This window comes from Rhodamnia argentea, chromosome 6 (assembly GCF_020921035.1).
Source record: "Rhodamnia argentea isolate NSW1041297 chromosome 6, ASM2092103v1, whole genome shotgun sequence".
In the NCBI taxonomy this organism is placed as follows: Eukaryota; Viridiplantae; Streptophyta; class Magnoliopsida; order Myrtales; family Myrtaceae; genus Rhodamnia; species Rhodamnia argentea.
In genome coordinates, this window is record NC_063155.1 from 9,568,488 (window position 1) to 9,587,306 (window position 18,819).

Here is an 18,819-nt window from a genome sequence, read left to right on the forward strand (position 1 = left end):
TTCGATTTTCGGATTAAACCGGGACCGTTGCTTGGAGGGATGCAGTTGACACGACATTATTCTCAAAACACGACATTATTCTCGTTCATATGAATTACTCGTCATCCGCGTTAATACACAGTTGTCCAGAAAAATCGAAAAAATAAATGAGTAATGAAAGTAGAGATTCGGGGATAATTCGGATGGATAGTCCATTCCTTGAAAATAAATAAGTAATCAACGTAGAGATTCGGTGTTCATCCCTCCCAATCTAATTGTAAAGATGTCATCGGACTCGCATTGCTACACCACAAGGCTCGCCTTTTTTTCCTTTGGAAAAGCGCGTCAAGGGTACTCTAATGTCATTTGCTGGGAGCGAGGTGAAAGCCGACACCTTCACCAGGGAACATCCCCGAGACGGAGCTTCAAGTTTGATCCCGTCATCAAAATTGCATTGCTACACCACAAAGCTCGCCTTTTTTTTTTATCCTCGAAAAGGGTGTTGAGAGTTCTCTGACACCATTTGTTAAGAGCGAGGCAGAAAGTGACATTTTCACCCAGAGAGATCGTCAAATGAGAATTTCAAGTCTGATCTCGTCAACAAATTCAGTTGAACTCATATTCATTCAGAAATTTAAGCCAGTGAGTTAGATAACAACTAAGATGTATCAATCGATTCACATCACATCAATTCTCCGAACTCACATGTGCATCTCAATAAAAATATTCCAATTCTCTCGATTCGATTGGTCCAAACGAACGCATGCAAATCGCACTATCCATATGCATAGGGCACGACAACGCCAACGAGGTTGCAGGTGTGGCTTTTACCCTCCGCCGAAGATGTCGTAATTCGAACACCGAATCCGTCGACGTTTTGTTGCTCCGCCTCCTTAGCCTTCGCTTCTTTTTTCCCCTCACAATGAAGAAGCAGTTCAATGTCGAACCCGGACTGACTCGTAGATGCACGCAGATCATCTCGTCCATTCTGTGTCGACCAGAATTCTTATCCAAGGCGACAATAACAGTCCTTGACCTATATCATCCGAATACAAAATCAAGGCATCCAAATCAAAGTTTGATCTGTTATCATACTATATATTGTGGAACGTGGTGAATTCAGGATACAGCGGCGAGTAAACTTCCGACCGCACGTCGTGTCTCCGCATTTAATATCTCGCGGGGAGAGACTTCCCAATTTCTAGCGCATTATCGGGCCTCATCATTCCAAATCGTCGGTCTTCACATTGAAATAAATAGTTAGAATTAAGAATCTTATAATTGGCTTTATCTTAGGAAAAATTTTAAATAAGGATCCGAAATGTCCTTATTTTCTTAAATAAGAGCTTGAAATGAACTTTAATCCAAATAAAAACATAAACTAGTATAACAATTTCAAATAAGAGCTTGACTAAGGTATCGCATCAAGGGCATTTTTATCATTTAGTATTTTGATTTGTTTTTCTTTATTTTTTTTTTCCTTTTTTCTGTTTTTTATTAATTTAAAAAAGTTCAATAAAAACACACACAAAAAAGTACAAACAAACAGGTGCGGGAGGGCTGTCGTCCCACCACTAGTGGAGCGTCAGCTTGGCCCTCGCAGAACTGGGAGAGGGCCGGCGACCCTCGACCAGATCAGGGCGAGGTCCGGCGACCGTTGCCTAGGTACGACGGAGGGGCATGGCCCTCAACCAGACCTGTGCGAGGGCCGCCGGTCTTCGGCCACTCTTATTTGAAATAATGGGAACTTCGGGTATTTATAGGAGAAAATGATTTGGAATTTTTCCTTCTGTCGCAAGAAGATAAGATATTTAATGCGGGAAGCTGCTCGTATCAGTCCTCTTCTTGAGGTGCAAGTGCAACCAACCACCCCTTTGACCTTCTTCAGTGAAATAATCTTTCGGCCATGCCGTCGCTATCAGAGTCGTCGACGACCGAGCCGAAGCCCTCGCGGCGAGCAATCCCTCCTCCGTACGTGTCACCGAGTCGCAGATCTCCACTTCGACGGCTCGCCTCCGCTTCTAGAAGCTCGTTCCAGGGTAAGCACTCGCCGTCATGTTCACATATAACGAGTAGTGGATGGCGAACCTGTGGGCTCAGCGGCGAAGCGTCTCGCAAACCGCCAAACACCTGGCGGTCGCGGTTGCTTTTCGGACTCGCGAGCTTCGAATCTGCGGAGGAAGGAGGCGGAGATTAAGACTCGGCGGGCGTCGGAGCTTCTCGAGCTCGGGCGCGCTTTGATCGGAGGCGGAAACTTTGGTAGCTGACGCTTTTTGAAAGTTGCGGAGCTCGAACACGAGAGAAACCGATGCGATAATCGGTTTTCACTCCTCTGCATTTTCTCGATAATCAGTCTGATTGGATACTTGTTGAAGCGAACGCAGCTCCCGGAACATTCTCCGGCGGATTTGCCTCGGAACGAGTTTGAAGCTGTGAAATGCGGTCTTCGGTCCTCAATCCTCTCGACCTCGCTTGCGTCTTCCTCGTCGTCTTCAGCTCCTTGTTTTCGCCGTCGGTCGCCGATCCTCGAGTCTCGGAGGCGGGCATTCTATGTCTCAAATCCAACGTCACGTCTACAGCAAACATCGTCTCGAACTTTCTCGACGTCATGCGAGTGGTAGCCACGAAAGTCACCAAGGATCGCTGGGCTTCTGCTTCCGTCACCACTCCGTTGCCGGAAATCTACGCCCTGGCTCAATGCCAGGGCGATCTGAGCCAAGACGATTGCCTCGTCTGTTTCGCGCAGAGCAGGACTATACTCCCTAGATGCAATTTCTTAGCTGCTAACTCTGGGCGGTTGTATCTCGACGGTTGCTTCATAAGGTCCGATTACTACAACTTCTTTAATGAGACCATCGATCCGCAGCATGATATGGTCAAGTGCGCCAATCAATCCAATGTTTCAGCCAATCAGCAGGCGAGGCTGCGGTTTGCTGATAAGGTTGACCGGGTGCTGGGGAATGTGACTGCAGTTGCACCGAAGAATAAGGGGTTCGCCATTTTCGAAGAGGAGAGACGCGGCGGAGTTGCTGGTGTTTATGCACTGGCGCAGTGTTGGAACACTCTCAACGAGAATGGGTGCAGAGAGTGCCTGGAGAACGCCATGATCAAGGCGAGGAACTGTACTCCTGCGGATGAAGGGAGGGCGATGAACGCCGGCTGTTTCATGAGATATTCAACTCAGAAGTTTTACAGCTATACAGATGGTGGTATGAATTGAACGATCTCTCAAGTTGGGCTGCACATTGTTTTATGAGATGGCGATCCTCAGTCCTGTGCTTTTTCCTGAATTGTTATTATAGCTGTAATAGTTTGTTTGTTGTCTCTTCATTGCAATAGCTTCGTTTTTTATCCACAAAGGATGATCTTTTTTGTTTCCCTAGACTCGCCGAAGCTTGGGATCATCATTGCAATTGCTTTCTCCTCTGCTGCTGCAACTTCACTTGTTCTTATCAGTGCTTATGTTGGATACAGAAAAGTATCCAAGAAAAAAGAAGGTAAATGTGCAAGTTGGAGACTATTCTGTCTAACTGCCCTTAGAACATTCTCTAATGTCATCTTCTTTACCTATTCTCAGTCCAGAAGAAACTCTTTGGTGTTCCAGCAATTGTGAGGAAGTCGAATCTGAATTTCAATTATGAATTGCTCGAGAAGGCTACCAAATTCTTTGATGACTCAAGGAAATTAGGCCAAGGTGGAGCTGGTACTGTATTCAAGGGGATCCTCCCTGATGGAAGAGTTGTTGCAGTAAAAAGACTAGTGTTCAACACACGTCAGTGGGTGGATGACTTCTTCAATGAGGTAAATTTGATCAGTGGAATCCAACACAAGAACCTGGTCAGGCTTCTGGGTTGCAGCATTGAAGGCCCGGAAAGCCTCTTAGTTTATGAATATGTCCCCAACAGAAGCCTTGATCAAATCCTCTTTGGTAAGTTCTCCGCACGTATTACTCCATTCTGCATCTGAGATTAGTATAGTTTGTTCCATAAATTGGGCCTCTTCAAAGAAAAACCCTTTAATTTATACCTTCTCATAAGTTGTTATATGGTGTTAATCTAGTTGCTAGCCTCATCTTGTTCGAATATTTTTTCTTGCTAATGTTCTCCAGATGATTCTTTTAATCTCGTACCTGATAAGTATTTGATTGCAAGAATGTAACTGATAACAAGACCTGGTTGTTGTCACAGATAAGGATGCAACCCATATCCTGAGTTGGCAGGAGCGGCTTAATGTCATCTCCGGAACAGCTGAGGGCCTGGCATTTCTTCATGATGCTTGTGGAGTGAAGATAATACACAGAGACATAAAAAGCAGCAATGTCCTTCTTGATGAGCATCTCACAGCGAAGATTGCTGACTTTGGACTTGCTCGATGTCTTGATCCAGAAAAATCTCATCTTAGCACCGGTATCGCAGGAACACTGTAAGATTCTGGTGTTTCATTACTTGTCTCTTTTTATTTCATTTAAGCCAGCTTAGATAGCATCCTCATGTCGAAAAGACTGGATTGGCTCATTTTCACGGCCGCATATTATGAGGTCAGAAGATAAGCATGTGATATAAGGGTTAGTGTGAGGGTAGTGTCATATCAAATAGGAATTGTCCTCTTTCTCCCTAACTTTCTGCGGTCTGTTTTGAGAAATTTATTGTTTGGATGACCCCTGCTCTTCACTCTTTGGCAATTTCATCTTCTACTTCAGATTCTGTAGAACATATTTGTCTCCTTCTGAAAGAATCATTTTGCAGGGGTTATATGGCTCCAGAGTATCTTGTTAAGGGACAACTAACAGAGAAAGCAGATGTTTACTCTTTCGGCGTGCTGGTCCTAGAAATTTTAAGTGGTAGGAAGAACAGTGTATTTGGGCAGGTCTCTGGTTCAGTTCTGCAATCAGTAAGATTCGTATACCTATCCTGCTGATTTCAACTTCTAAAAAATGCATGCAGCATTTGCACGTTTCCTCTTGTCTATGATGTACAGTTAGTATAAAACCTACCGTCTTCTCGAACTTCAAACTGAGAATTTTCCGATTGCTCTATTCTCTATACTGGAAATCTTGTAACCCGCACCACGCCTCTGCGGCTTACATATCTTTATGAGGACATTATTTGATTCTTCCCTTGACAAATCTGGAAAGAATCTCTCCTGCTAAACACAATCAAAGTTTCTTATAAGGTCTTTTGGCTTATTTTCGGCTTTTCAGGTTTGGAAGCATTATAAATCAAATAGTCTTGCGGAATGCATCGATCCTGTGCTGAAAGACAAGTTTCCCGTCTCAGAGGCATTGAATGTGCTTCAAATTGCGCTTCTTTGCACCCAAGCTTCCCCAGATTTACGACCATCCATGTCTGAAGTAGTTGAGATGCTCAACGACAGGGAGCGTATAGTTCCCGTGCCAACGCAACCTCCATTTCTCAACAGTAATCTGACTCCAGGCGACTCCAGCAGAAGTTCAAATACAAACCCTGGGATCTCAAACCAACTGACAAATTCTGAAATTTCCTCCGCCTCCACCATAAGCCTCCGGTGAAATAGTCTTTTCAGTGGGAATCACCCGAGCCAGCGGAGGCGATGTAACTTTCAGACATGTGAGCAGGAGCACTATTTGGACCCCAACTGCACGTGATGATACGGGCATATGGTCCTGTGAGAAGGATTGCAGGGAGTCCAATGGCCAGGAGTGCTCGAGGGTTTCTCAAACCCTGATCGGGAATCGGGATGAGGATATTTGGGCAGTGAGATGGGGCAATGATGCAGCTACTGTGCAAGAGATTGGAGAAGCTCTGGTGCATCGGTCATGTCTTATGCTAGCCTTTTCCTGCTTGGTGGAGTCGGAGGAAATAATGTACATATTCTCGTTCACTTATTTCCTTTGTCCTCCATTGTCGCTTAGTATTGCCAATTCCGCGTGGTTACTGGAGCTGGGACTCGTATGAAAAACAATAGCAACTGTGCAGTAGTTCATGACAGCCTCTTTTCATGTTCCTGTAATCTCAAAAGGAAAAGCAAAACCTCGAGATTCTGACCTTTTTTGTCGTAAATATTCTAATTAGCATTTCCGGTTTAGTTTTCTCCGAGTGACGGTGTCTTTTGCCATGATGGAGATAATTCTTGAAAGTATCCTGCTAGCATGACTACGTGATAGGATCGCGGTAAAATGCCAAGCATAAGATTAAAGGTAAGTCTCGCCCTAATTGCTATATGTTTTTTGCCATTCATAATATTTGTGATTAAAATCGCATCATTATACTATCACACTGTCAGCCTTTTAAATCCTTTCTTGAAACGATGATCTAGATAACTTGATGTACTTCTCAACTTTTTTTTCCTTCATATTTCTTGGTTATTTGCCGGGGAATTGACTTGGAATTCTTAACGCCCAGTATGATCCCGGGTCGAAGAAACAGCGTGAAAAGTTACTCTTTAGTTGATATTCTGTCATTTATTACTTGCAATTTGCTTCGGATGAATCCAGAAGTGGAGGATGATTAAGTTCATTATGGATAAGATCAAGTGGACACTAGTTAACTATTACAGCACTGACATTTGCAGAAATCATATGACCGAACCTCTTACTCCGTTTCAAGGTCCTGTGAAACTTTATTACTAGACACCGTCAAACCGTTTCCTAGTCTCTGCGGCAAAAAAGCAATCTGGGTCTCAGAGTTTCTGAGAGTCGTTCCCCTTCTGCATTAAGGATTTTCAGCCACCACCGGTATTACATAATGTTTCGACCAGCCTGCCGTACCCGACAGTCGACAACGGCCTCTTGTTAGAAGAGTCTCCCAATTACTATGGAAGCAAGTCTGCCAACAATGTAGTTCATAGCACACTCCAAATTTGTGCAACCAGTCAGAAAACATCGTTTTCATTTACAAGTAACACCTCTGTTTATGCACTTCCATAACACAAGTCTCTCTCTCTCTCTCTCTCTCTCTCTCTCTCTCTCGGTCTAAGGTAAGAAAAGAACTACCAGCGCTACGTTTTATTCCGAGTTGACAGCGCCAGCACTCCTAAGAAGAGGTATCAGTTGACCTGCCTGGTGTTTCTCGGTGACCGCTGCAATTGCAGGGAAAGCCAACATTAAAAGATAAGTCGTCAAGCAACACCCAGGTTGCATCTAACCTATACCAGCGGTTAAGAACTTACAATCGCAACCACCGATATGATTTCCCCCAATGAACACGTTTGGTACTGTTCTCAGCCCTGTCCAATTTGCCAAAGCCGATTGAACGACCGCTCCATCACCTTCAAAAAGGAGATTCAGATGGTCGAATAATGTAATGTCAAAGAAATCATTTTCCACTTGAGTTCTTCAACTTGTAGATAAGGATAAAGCGATAATTTGCACAATCAGGGACATATCAACTAATTCTAGTTCGAAACATCTTTAAAAAGTTAGCTGGTTGGTACCCGGAACTATATTCCCACATGACCCCCCTCGTCAAAAGAACTAAAAGATACAGGTCCTTGGGGCTAATTGAGCATCTACGGGGAGAGTCTTAACAGGCTTTTACGCAGGAATAGAACACCAAGCTAGCAACTCCACCCAAAATGGCATCGTTGCCGACAAAAGTTGCCTCCAAATAGCCAAAATTCTCCTAGGCTCAAGACTATATTCAGGCCGGTTCGTACTCAGCTCAAGATTATATGCAGGCAATTCAAGAGGCTAGGAGATACTCACTTTCCTTGTCCAGCTCGATGACTTTGTAACTTGCCCCGAGCTGTGTCAACAGCTGCTTGACCCTCTTGCAGTAGCCACAATAAGTTTTGCTGCACAGGAAGCACAAGGTCAAAGAATTGAGACCACTCTCTGCTTGTGACGCTACAAGCAACCTCAAAACTCTCACGTTGAACAGCCACTTTGGGTTCTGCTACAATGAAGTTCTAACACGACACGGCACTAATATCCGGCGACAGTTATTTCTTCGATCCGCCAGCAATTTTTGCATTACACACGGTAGCTTAGCGTTGATGACTTTGCATTATCAATTCAGTAACTGGCACATGGATCGTAGAGAAATCCACGGCCACAAACAACTGATTCTAAACCCATCGAAAGTGCTAGCTTTTTCCCCCAATTCATTCTTCCAAGATCAGTTAATAAATACCCTCCCGTGCATCAATTTGCACATCTGAGCTCTCTGATTCAACCAACGAGCCCGATTCTATGGTTCCGATTCATCGGCCAATACAAATTTGTCCGCCATTGGACTCGGAGCGAATCGCCGCAAAGGACACTGAGCGAGACTCGACAATCAAAACTCGGCCGTTCCAGAGAAGCAGATCGCCGATCGACGAGCACGTGGAGTTGCGAATGTACGGGGAAAGGGGGGAGAGCAGGGAGAGAGAAAGGGTGGAACGATTGACCTGAACACGACGACAGAAGTTGAGGAGACGATCTCCTTCGCCTTGTCCATGGCGATCTCGAGCTCTTCCTTGCTCGCGCCGCCGCTCGAGGAACTGAAGATCGACCCCATTTCTCTTCCAAGATCTTCGCTCGTCTTCGATCAACCTGGTTCTGAACACCATCGAGGAGATTGGACGTCATTTTTATAAATTAAAAAAAGGCCCTCGGGGCAGGACTTTTGAGCAAATACGTACAATCTGTGGGGGTCTCCTGAAAATTTCCCAGAATGATTGGGTCCAAGTTTTTAAGTAACAAGCACCTTTCGAAAAATATAATAATAGAACCTTGGACCTAAGCAAGTCCCAAAACTACCGTCCGAACTCAAGAAACGTAAAATTCGGGAATATTTTCTATGACGAAAGGAAGAAAAAAAAATTGTTTGCTATTGTTGGATAGGCTCGTATAGCAATGACTCACGCCTAAAAGAGTCATCGGAGCTTCGATTCCTACGTTGTTGACACGTGCTTTGCACAACGCTTGTTAACCAGTTTGCCCGCGACGTAACAAACGCCTTTTGAAAAATATAATAATAGAAGCTCAATTAAGAGCGAGCTCGACCTCAAATCAAATTTAAAACAGAGTGAATCTCGCCGTAATCGTCCGATCAAGCCCGAGGCAGTCTCGAGAAGCCCGTTGGGTTTTGGTTGAGAGAGAAGAGAGCTTTTACTTCAACCGCTCCTGGTGTAGTGCACGGCTCACGTGCTGCAAATGGATATTGATGCATTCATTCATACCGGAGGTTTCGCATTGAGAATTGTGTTATACCAGTAAGATGTCACATATGCATAAACAAATATGTATGTGCGTTGTAAAATTATTTATAAAAAAAAATTTAAATAAAGACCTGAAGTGCTTTTATTTTCTCAAATAACGTCTGAAGTGGTCATGTTAGTCTAAAAAAAAAGGGTTGACCACCTTAGCCGATCAAGGGCATTTTCGTCCTTTAAGTTTTCTGATTTTTTTTTTTTTATTTTTTTTTCGTTCTCTTTTTATTTTTTATTTTTTTGTTCTTTTCCTCCTTTTTCACCAGTGGCCTGTCTTAGGCAATGGCCAACCATTAGAGAGGGTCGGGCGAGGGCAAACCTTATCCTACCCCGGCAAGGCCTCCTCGATGGCCACAAGCGAGGGTCACAAGGGGCGAGAGCCATGACTTTGGCCGGCGGTAGTAAAGAAAAAAAAATGAGAAAAAAAAGGAAAACAAATCAAAAAAATAAAGGACGAAAATGTCCTTAAATAGCAAGTGAGGTCATACCCTTCTTTGATAATGACACGGCCACTTTAGGCTCTTTATTTAAAACAATGTCAACTTCAAGCCCTTATTTAAGAAAATAATAGCAAGTCGGACCCTTAATTGAAAAATCGTCCATTTTAAACCCTTATTTGAAATTTTCCTACAAAAAAGCTCTTAAACATATTGTATATCAATCAATTCAATCATAAACTTTTTAATAGTGCTAATTCAGCCCTAAAATTTTTTACAATTGTCAATTTAGTGCTTTCAATTAATTTTGGCCTAAAATCGCTAATATAAACTTTAGTCGTGTCACGTAAAATGGCCGTCATCCGGGGACGATGCCACATTGCTGTGTGTTTATATCGACTTTCCTTTTTCAACCCAAGGAACTACACTGCATTTTCCATTTTCGTTATCAAGAGGGAGATGGATGTGGATTGATGTGGCTATGTCACCAACAAAATTGGCACGCGTAGTGAAGGTCATATTGGTTTGTCCGTAATTGCATATTGGTAATAGTCAAAGTTTTTAAAGGTGTTGGTGATAATGAAATTTCCTTTGGACGGTAATAAGGCTCAACTTTATTCCCTCTCCGGAATTCCTTAAGTCTCGTTTAAGCCAATTTCATCTAAAAAGTCATAAACTTATTGTGCGTAGACTAATTTAGTCTCGAACCTTTTAATTCTGCCAATTTAGTCCTGAAATTTTAGACAATGTGTCAATTTATTCCTAAACCTTTTGAAAGTTTGTCAATTCCGTCCTAAACCTACTATTTGAATAATTGACCGGTAGGACTACATTGACAAATCCTCAAAAGATTTAGTACTAAATTGGCATATTATCAAAATATTTAGGGAAAAATGACAAATCGTCAAAGAATTTGAGGACTAAATTGGCAAATCATCAAAATGTTTAGGATTAAATTGACATATCGTCAAAATGTTTAGGGCCCACATTAACAAATCGTCAAAGAATTTTAGGACCAAATTGGCACAATTAAAAAGTTTAGGATTAAATTGGCCCCGTATAATATATTTATGACTTTCATGACAAAATTTTTCCTCGTTTTATTTTATTTTTGTGTCATTTTCCCTTTGAATTTGTCTACCTTTGAGCTTCTAGATTTTCACTATCCAGATTTCAAATTCATCGGTTTTTTGTTTTTTCTATGGGGAAAATGTTTCTCTTGCGGTCGCTTTTTCCTCCGTTACCTAACCATCTCATGGCGAAAAATTCAAGCGCTGCGAAATTTAACGTAAGTATGGTGGCTTCCTAATTCTTTTTACCATGGATAAAAAGAATTACGTGATCTCGATGCCTAATTTTTCCGATCTTTTCGTTTTAGCCACTTTTTTTTTTGTGCATTTGACTCTATCGGTAAATTTATGATAAATGTCGGTTTTTTACGTTACCATTGGTTTGAATTGGAATTACATGACAAAGATAGGTGAAAAGTATGCTTAAATTTTTTTTAAAATCGTAAATCTTGAAATGTAGTTTTAGGCCTTCTATATCTATTTTATAAATTTTTGTTGAAACTATTGTTTATGTGGGCTTAAAGCTTTGAAAATCGGGGCATCTACAACTTTCCATATTTGGTGCGTGTGAGGTTAGAATCTTCGACGTTGACCAATTTGGTCGCGTGCGAATGATCGAAAATTGTTTTTTAACCAAGTTTTGATTGAGATATCCACCACCAAACGAGATAATTATTAAGAAATTTATAGATTTACAAATGTCAATTCGGTCCTTAAACTTTCGATTTGGCTTAATTAGTCCCAAACCTTATGATGATTTGTCGTTGACGTACTTCTAACTAATTTTGGCACCGACGTGAACATCGATTGTCTTACACGGCAAGACACGCCTAGACAACGCCGACGTGGATAATTTTTGTAAATTTTTTTAATTGTTTATATTCTATATTTTTTGTTTTTCTTTTCTATTTTTTTTCTTTGTGGCCAGCCACCAGCAAGGACCTACAAGCCCTCGCACGTGGCCAACAAGGGCCCTAGCAAGGGCTTCAACCCTAGCTGGCCACAATTGCAAACAAAAAGGAAAAAGATAGATTTTTTTAAAATTACAAAATCTGTCGGCGATGGTCGTGCAACATGGGACAATTTGCATCAACATCATCGATTTTCGGCCAAAGTTGGATAGTAGGACTATATTGATAAATTGTCAAAAAGTTTAGAACTAAATTGGTCACATTAAAAGGTCAATGACCGAATTAACATCCATATGATAAGTGTAGATAGGCTTTATTAAGTCTTCCCACCATCAAACATTTGCATTTTACTCCCGATCGCAAGAACGCAGTGCATATGATCCGCGGAATCATGCGAAACTTATATGATTTGATACTCCATGTGCTATGAAAAGCATGTAAGAGTTACCCCGTTCACTTCATGCTTGTAACTTTGTTGCATTGAGAATTTACTCTATTTTCCTAAGATTAGGTCCGACATTAATTATGAATGGGGATAGTCTCGTATGAATTACCGTGTTACTACTGTGAAATTCTATGCGGCGTGATTCACAATTGGGATAGACAAGGATGAATAAATCTGAAGATGATAGTATCTTGTGTAGACATCTCAAATTCTAACTCCGGGCCCGAAAACAAAAAGGTGCTCAATCATCTTCTCATATTTGGGAAGCACCTCGAGTCGATCTCGGATCGTTTGTCTTGTGATTTTCTGTATCCTAGGTACTATGAAAAAAACACGGAAGAGTTACCCGATCTCTTCGTGCTTGTAACTTCACTCCGCTGGGAATTTACTCGATTTTCCCGAGATTACCTCCTACATTAGCTATGAATAGAGACGTTCTTGTTCGAATTCCCCATGATCCTACAAGTTTTCAATCCGCGAAATTGCTTGTACGCGCGATCCACAATCAAGGTAGACCGAGGATAAATAAATTTAAGTAACATCAAATTCTAGATTCGAGCCCGAAAACAAAAAAATGCCCGACTATATTCTCAATCGTAATAGATTTTAGATTACAGGGTATATAGGGTGAGTTTCAGATTATAGAAAATGGAAAATCGATTCCGACTGGGTAGGTTTCGGATCCGGAAGAAACTTGAAATCACTCAACCTTGGCGTCGCGACGGTGATGGGGCCGGAGAAGTCAAAATGTGCACGCAAGAGAAATGAAGGGCCAAATGCATCATCCAAAGTCAAATGAAACGTCCATGGGAATTACATGGTTGGCCCCGAACTGGTACAAAAAAGAGAATCTTCGGATGGACCGACCTTTATCCACCAAACCCACCATCACCGTGCAATAGCGATTCATGCGTACCTCCATCTGAATTTAATGCCAGAGAATAATCGCAAATAAAAAAATAAAAAAAGACATCGACATCCACTTCCATCGCTCTCGTCCGGTCAGCCATGGAAGCTGTCGGAACATCGGTCCGTCTTCTTCAACCTCCGGATCGAGTCTGATCTCAACCACCGTCAACACACTATCTTGTCAGACTCGGAGAGTCTCCGAACCCCATCAATCGCGCCGTGTCAAACACTTCATTCCATTTCCACCCACTTTCTCTCTCTCTCCCCTCTTCATCTTCCTTTCGCCTGCTCGGTGCTGTACAGTAGAGAGAGAGAGAGAGAGAGAGAGAGAGAGAGAGAGAGAGAGGGAGGGAGGGAGGGAGGGAGAGAGAAAGGCGTCACTGCGGCAGCTTAGGGGACCTGGCATCGCCATGGCACTTTCCCAAGTTCTACTCTAGCGTAAAGAAGGTAAGGGTGGTGTGAGGATTGAGACCCAAAAGTCAAGCGTCAGTCTGTCACTCGCTTCCATTTCGACTTTCCAACTCCATCATTCCCTGTGTTAAAGAAAGATTTCTGCCCAGGTGGGTCAATCATCATCATCACGCAGCACAGCTCGTTCAAGAGCGCGCCGCAGACGGGAGAACACCTTCTCTCTCTTAACAGTAGAATCCACCAAGGCAAATAGTTGCTCCACTCAAGAAGAAGAAGAAGAAGAAGAAGAATTTGTGTTGTGTAGCTGGTTGAAGCTTATAAGATCATCAGGTTGAATCGGAGTTCCCCTCACAGATTTTGCCCAATCTTTCACTACTCTTCTTCTTCTTCTTCTTCTTCTCTCTTTGAAGAGAAACTGAGAAGAAAAGTTTTGATAACCGAGCATTTCTCAAGCAGAGAGCTCCATGATACCAAACGGAGCGAGCCCGTCAATGCGATCTCCGATTCCCATTTCCGCTTACTTCGCTCTTCCTCTGCTCGCGCTCTCCTCCTCCTTCTTCTCTCTCGCCCTCTCCGACCCTCGAATAGCCGAAGCGGCCCTCCTCTGCGGGAACTCCACTGGGATCCTCGCCGGAAACATCATCCCCAACTTCGGCGCCGTCATGAGGGTGATCCTCGGGAGCGTCACCGACCAGCGCTGGGGCAATTACTCCCTCACCTCGCCGCCGCCGCCGGTGTACGGCCTTGCCCAGTGCCACGGTGACCTGATCGAGACCGACTGCCTCCTCTGCTTTGCCGAGAGCCGGACCCGGATCCCCCGCTGCCTCCCAAACTCCGGCCGCCTCTTCCTCGACGGCTGCTTCCTCCGTTACGACGGCTACAACTTCTACAACGAGACCGCCGACCCAACTTACGACACGCTCAAGTGTAGCTCCAGTTCCGCAGTCCCGGCGGACCAGAAGGATAGAGCGGCCGAGTTCTCGGATAGGGTGGACCGGGTGCTGACGAATGTCTCGGCGAGTGCGGTGCAGAACAAGGGCTTCGCGGTGGCTGGGGAGGACGGAGCCGGAGGAGCCGCTGGTGTATACGCTTTGGCACAGTGCTGGAGCACCCTCGACGCTGGCGGCTGCAGAGCTTGTTTGGAGAATGCAACTTCGATGGCGAGAAGCTGCGCACCTAGGGAAGAAGCTCGGGCTATGAACGCGGGATGCTTCCTCCGTTACTCGACAGCAAAGTTCTACAACGTCCCCGTCACCGGAGGTAACAACTAGTCTCTTGATCTCCGGTTCACCGACTTAAAGATGGGTTCCTCGCCATTACAGAAAAACCGACGAGGCTCTTCTATGTCTGCTGTCGGATATTCGGAATTTCCGACCACAGTCGATGTCGCCGGATTTTCGGAATTTCTAATGAACTCGCTCATCTCAACTTGATTTTTGGGTGACTGAACTTTTGTGAGGTGGCTGACATTTGACTTGCAGTTGCTATAGAATCACTTACTTGAAGGATGTGACCTTGTTCTCTATCATTTCGCAGGGTCGTCCCGGGTCCGCATCACAATAGCAATAGCCTCATCAGCTGCTGCGGCGATTTCGCTCGTTCTCATCGGCGCATACATTGGATACAGAACGTATTCCAAGAAGAAACAAGGTAAGCAATTCGAATCACATGCCTAAAAGTTCTTGAACACAAGCTTGATGATGCGAATTTGGAATTCGTCCAATTTTCAGTGCGAGATAGCCTCATGCGATTACCGGCGAGCGTGAGCAAGTCTGGTTTATATTTCAACTACGAGACGCTGGAGAAGGCCACCAACTTCTTCGACAACTCGAGGAAGCTGGGGCAAGGGGGTGCCGGCTCAGTGTACAAGGGGATCCTACCCGACGGGAAGGTCGTCGCGGTTAAGCGGTTGGTGTTCAACACGCGCCAATGGGTGGACGACTTCTTCAACGAGGTGAACCTGATCAACGGGATCCGACACGAGAACCTTGTCAGGCTTCTGGGATGCAGCATCGAAGGCCCGGAAAGCCTCCTCGTCTACGAATATATTCCAAACAGAAGTCTTGATCAAGTCCTTTTTGGTAAGTAGCTGGCTGTTGCACAGCTGCATAGCACTTAGCACAGCCATCGTTCCATGCCGAGAAAAACTGGTTTCTTGTATGGCAAGCAATGTTTCCGTCTCATGATTTCCGAGTCATCGGCTTCAAAAAACCATTCCACTTCTTCTGTCATGTCTGTCGCACTCTGTTCTGCTCGTCTTTCTGAAGCATGAGGCGATCCCGATAAGCGAATCAAATCTTTTGTTGCAGCCAACAATGCGGCGCACGTCCTGACTTGGGAGGAGAGGCTGCACATCATCACAGGAACGGCTGAGGGCCTCGCGTTTCTTCATGGAGGGTGCGCAGTGAAAATCATCCACCGGGACATAAAAACCAGCAACATCCTCCTTGACGAGAATCTCACGGCGAAAATCGCGGATTTCGGGCTTGCCCGATGCATCGCTCCGGATGCGTCTCATCTCAGCACAGGAATCGCCGGCACACTGTAAGAACGCCTGTTCAATCGCTAGCGTGCTCGGAACCATAGTCGGCACTTTCTATTTCTGCTTAATCTGACAAGTTTTGGCCTGTTCAAAGTGCTTTCGCATATCATCCTTGTCTTCACTTCACATCTTCTCTGGGCTAAGACTGTAAACGATGCAGCGGTTACATGGCCCCTGAATATCTCGTGAAGGGACAGCTAACGGAGAAAGCCGATGTTTATGCTTTCGGGGTGCTGGTTCTTGAAATCTTGAGCGGTAGGAAGAACAGCATATTCGCACAGGGGTCGGGCTCGGTATTACAGTCGGTAAGATCGCTTGTCCTTACGATTGGGAAGAACTTAGATCGACATTTACTTTTCCTGGCCGTGCCGCTCCAGGATTATCTAGTTTTTCCCTTGATTTGGCCAACAGCCTTCAATAAATCGTCGCTTTCTGTGTTTAGAATTAGCAGATTAATGTTCAGATGTGACGGAGCCGTAGAGCTTTCGTGATTGCTTTTCAGGTATGGAAGCATTACAAGTCGAATAATTTAGCGGCGTGCGTCGATCCGGCCTTACGAGGGGAGTTCCCTGTCCTGGAGGCGTCGAACGTGCTCCAAATCAGCCTCCTGTGCACGCAAGCCTCCATGGAACTGCGGCCGCCCATGTCCAGAATCGTTGAGATGCTCAACGACAGAGACCGCGTAGTCCCTCAACCGAAGCAGCCCCCATTCCTCAACGCCAGCGTGCTGTCTGATGAATCCAGCAGCCGAAGCTCGTACACGCAGACGTGGTTGTCGAACCAGCTCACCGCGTCCGAGGTCTCTTCCGGCTTGATGGGAAGCCTGCGGACGAATAGCCGGCACGCGATCCAAGCATCCGAGCCTAGGTAGAACCGGCACCTGCTCCTTGTACAGGCAGATGGTAAAAACCATATCTTACAGACGAGTCGAGGACAGTAAATCCATTCATGAACTGGGATGACGCAGATTCTTCATTCTCCGACCAGGCGACGTGGTCGCATCAGCACTCGGATTTGTTGAGAATATCTTCTCCTTTCTCCGGTCGTAGTTGGAGACGACCTTTGCACACGAAAAGCACGTTTCTTTGACGGATCGAGGAATCCATTGATTCTTTGTTTTCACGTGAAGGCCAACTTTGGTCAAACTTTGCTGCGTTGACCTTTTAGAATTGGGACCTTTTCTTTTCTTCTTCTTCTTCCACCCCCACGCCCCACAAAACCACAATAAAATCCAAACGCTTGCAAACGATTGGCCCGTGAAAATGTTTCAAACCAGCCATCTTGTCACGGCGCAGATCCCGATCAGATAGCTGGTTCTTTCCAAGAATGCCTAACGTGGGGCCCGGCATTCCGGACACTTTATGGACAAAGGGTGGCTTTTGGGTTTGGTTCGGCTTTTGCCAAAAGCCTTGTAGATTAATGCGAATGGTTTTTGACTAATTTTTTTTTAGAGTTTTGAAGAAATGCAAATGTAAATGGACTAAGTACATATTGTTTGATCTAAATTCGAGATACGCCAATCAACTTGCGGCGGTTTAAGGAGGGTGCGATGTGGCATGAATCATATGCAATACCAAATTAAGAGGGAAACAAGTCGACGGTTTCAACTTCATTCTTGATACTCTTAAAAAATCAAGAATGGAACACCCATGAAAAAAAAAAGATCGCATTGAAATTTCTCGCAAAGGTTCATGACTAAAATGGAAAAATAAAAAAAAAATTAAGGTTGAATTGATATTCATAAAATAGATTTATGGCTAATTGGGTAATTTTTCCAAATTTATCTCTTTCTTTCACAAATAGTGGAAATTCTCGAGAAATTGTTTCCTCTTGGTCTAATTCTTAGAATTTGCAACTAGCAGTGATCGAACTTGATCGGCCCATATGTTAGATTTAACTAGGGAAAATTAAAAAAAAAATCTTAAATTTATTACAATTGTGCCAATTGAGCTCCTAATTTTTTTCAATTAAGATCTAAATATTTTGTATTTGTGTCAATTCAATCCATTTTGCCTATTTTAGAGAGAAATCATTGACATGCTTGCCATTTATCCTACGTGGCACGATCGAAGCTAACATGGATAACTTTTTAATAATATTTTCATATTTTTGACTCTCTCTCTCTCTCTCTCTCTCTCTCTCTCTCTCTGCTTCTCTTTCTTTCTTTTTGCTTCCCTTCTTTCTTCCTTTAGCGGCGACCTACCCGGCGAGGGCCGATGAGCTTGCCCTTGCCGGCCACTAACAAGAACGAGCCTCATCGTCGCTTGGCAAGGTAGGGCCTCCCCATGGCTAGGCAAGGCTCGCCCTCACTAGCTAGAGGAGGAAGGAAGGAAGGAAGGAAAAAAGAAAGAGAAAGAAAAGAAAGAAAAGAAAAATAAAAGAAAAAGTTTATAACAAAATTAAAATTATCAACGTTAGCGTCGGTTGCACCATATTAGCAATTTCCAGCCAAAACTAACGGGATGGACTGAATTAGCATAAATTTGAAAAGTTTATGACTCAATTGAAAAAAAAAAGAGATTTAGAACTAAATTTGTACAATTACAATATGTTTAGGCTTTTTTGATAATTCTCCCGATTTAACGAGCATGACATAACATTGTGAAAAAAAAAAACTATTACCTTAGAGCTACTCTCCTACCACAATTCGCCACCCTTGGCTTACTAGTTACTTGTATTGGTCAAAAGGATGCTGTCTACGACTAATTAAGAATCGATTGCTGACTTTATTTTCTTGGCCAACGTATCATGCAACAAGCGGGGTTCTCTAAAACCCCTGTTTATTTCGCGAAAAACTATAAATTGAAAAATATGTTCTTTGAAAAATGGTTGCTTCTATCGCTACAATAGTTAGTCAATAAAAAAAATTTCAATACTTGTAACCATTCGTGTCTAAATATCTTTTTGAAAGATGAAAATGTTATTTGTTTATTCATTTTTACAA

At 43.7% G+C, this 18,819-nt stretch overlaps 3 protein-coding genes across 3 annotated transcripts; 2 read left to right on the forward strand and 1 right to left on the reverse strand.

The window, feature by feature from the left end:
• The first annotated feature begins 1,841 nt into the window (after nucleotides 1–1,841).
• Nucleotides 1,842–5,980, forward strand: LOC115741564 (cysteine-rich receptor-like protein kinase 42). The gene is made up of 6 exons (XM_030675535.2): nucleotides 1,842–3,188; nucleotides 3,363–3,476; nucleotides 3,557–3,907; nucleotides 4,167–4,401; nucleotides 4,725–4,869; nucleotides 5,180–5,980. Exons 1-6 carry the CDS (start codon nucleotides 2,417–2,419, stop codon nucleotides 5,504–5,506), a joined length of 1,944 nt encoding a protein of 647 aa, XP_030531395.2. The 5' UTR covers nucleotides 1,842–2,416; the 3' UTR covers nucleotides 5,507–5,980.
• Nucleotides 5,981–6,745: 765 nt separating this feature from the next.
• Nucleotides 6,746–8,510, reverse strand: LOC115741542 (glutaredoxin-like). Its single transcript, XM_030675512.2, has 4 exons — nucleotides 8,347–8,510; nucleotides 7,661–7,749; nucleotides 7,126–7,224; nucleotides 6,746–7,035 (listed from the first exon to the last, which is right to left on the reverse strand). Exons 1-4 carry the CDS (start codon nucleotides 8,454–8,456, stop codon nucleotides 6,962–6,964), a joined length of 372 nt encoding a protein of 123 aa, XP_030531372.2. The 5' UTR covers nucleotides 8,457–8,510; the 3' UTR covers nucleotides 6,746–6,961.
• Nucleotides 8,511–13,406: 4,896 nt separating this feature from the next.
• LOC115741569 (cysteine-rich receptor-like protein kinase 1) lies at nucleotides 13,407–16,899 on the forward strand. The gene is made up of 7 exons (XM_048281354.1): nucleotides 13,407–13,663; nucleotides 13,792–14,593; nucleotides 14,870–14,983; nucleotides 15,064–15,414; nucleotides 15,643–15,877; nucleotides 16,036–16,180; nucleotides 16,378–16,899. Exons 2-7 carry the CDS (start codon nucleotides 13,798–13,800, stop codon nucleotides 16,744–16,746), a joined length of 2,010 nt encoding a protein of 669 aa, XP_048137311.1. The 5' UTR covers nucleotides 13,407–13,663; nucleotides 13,792–13,797; the 3' UTR covers nucleotides 16,747–16,899.
• The last annotated feature ends 1,920 nt before the right edge of the window (nucleotides 16,900–18,819 follow it).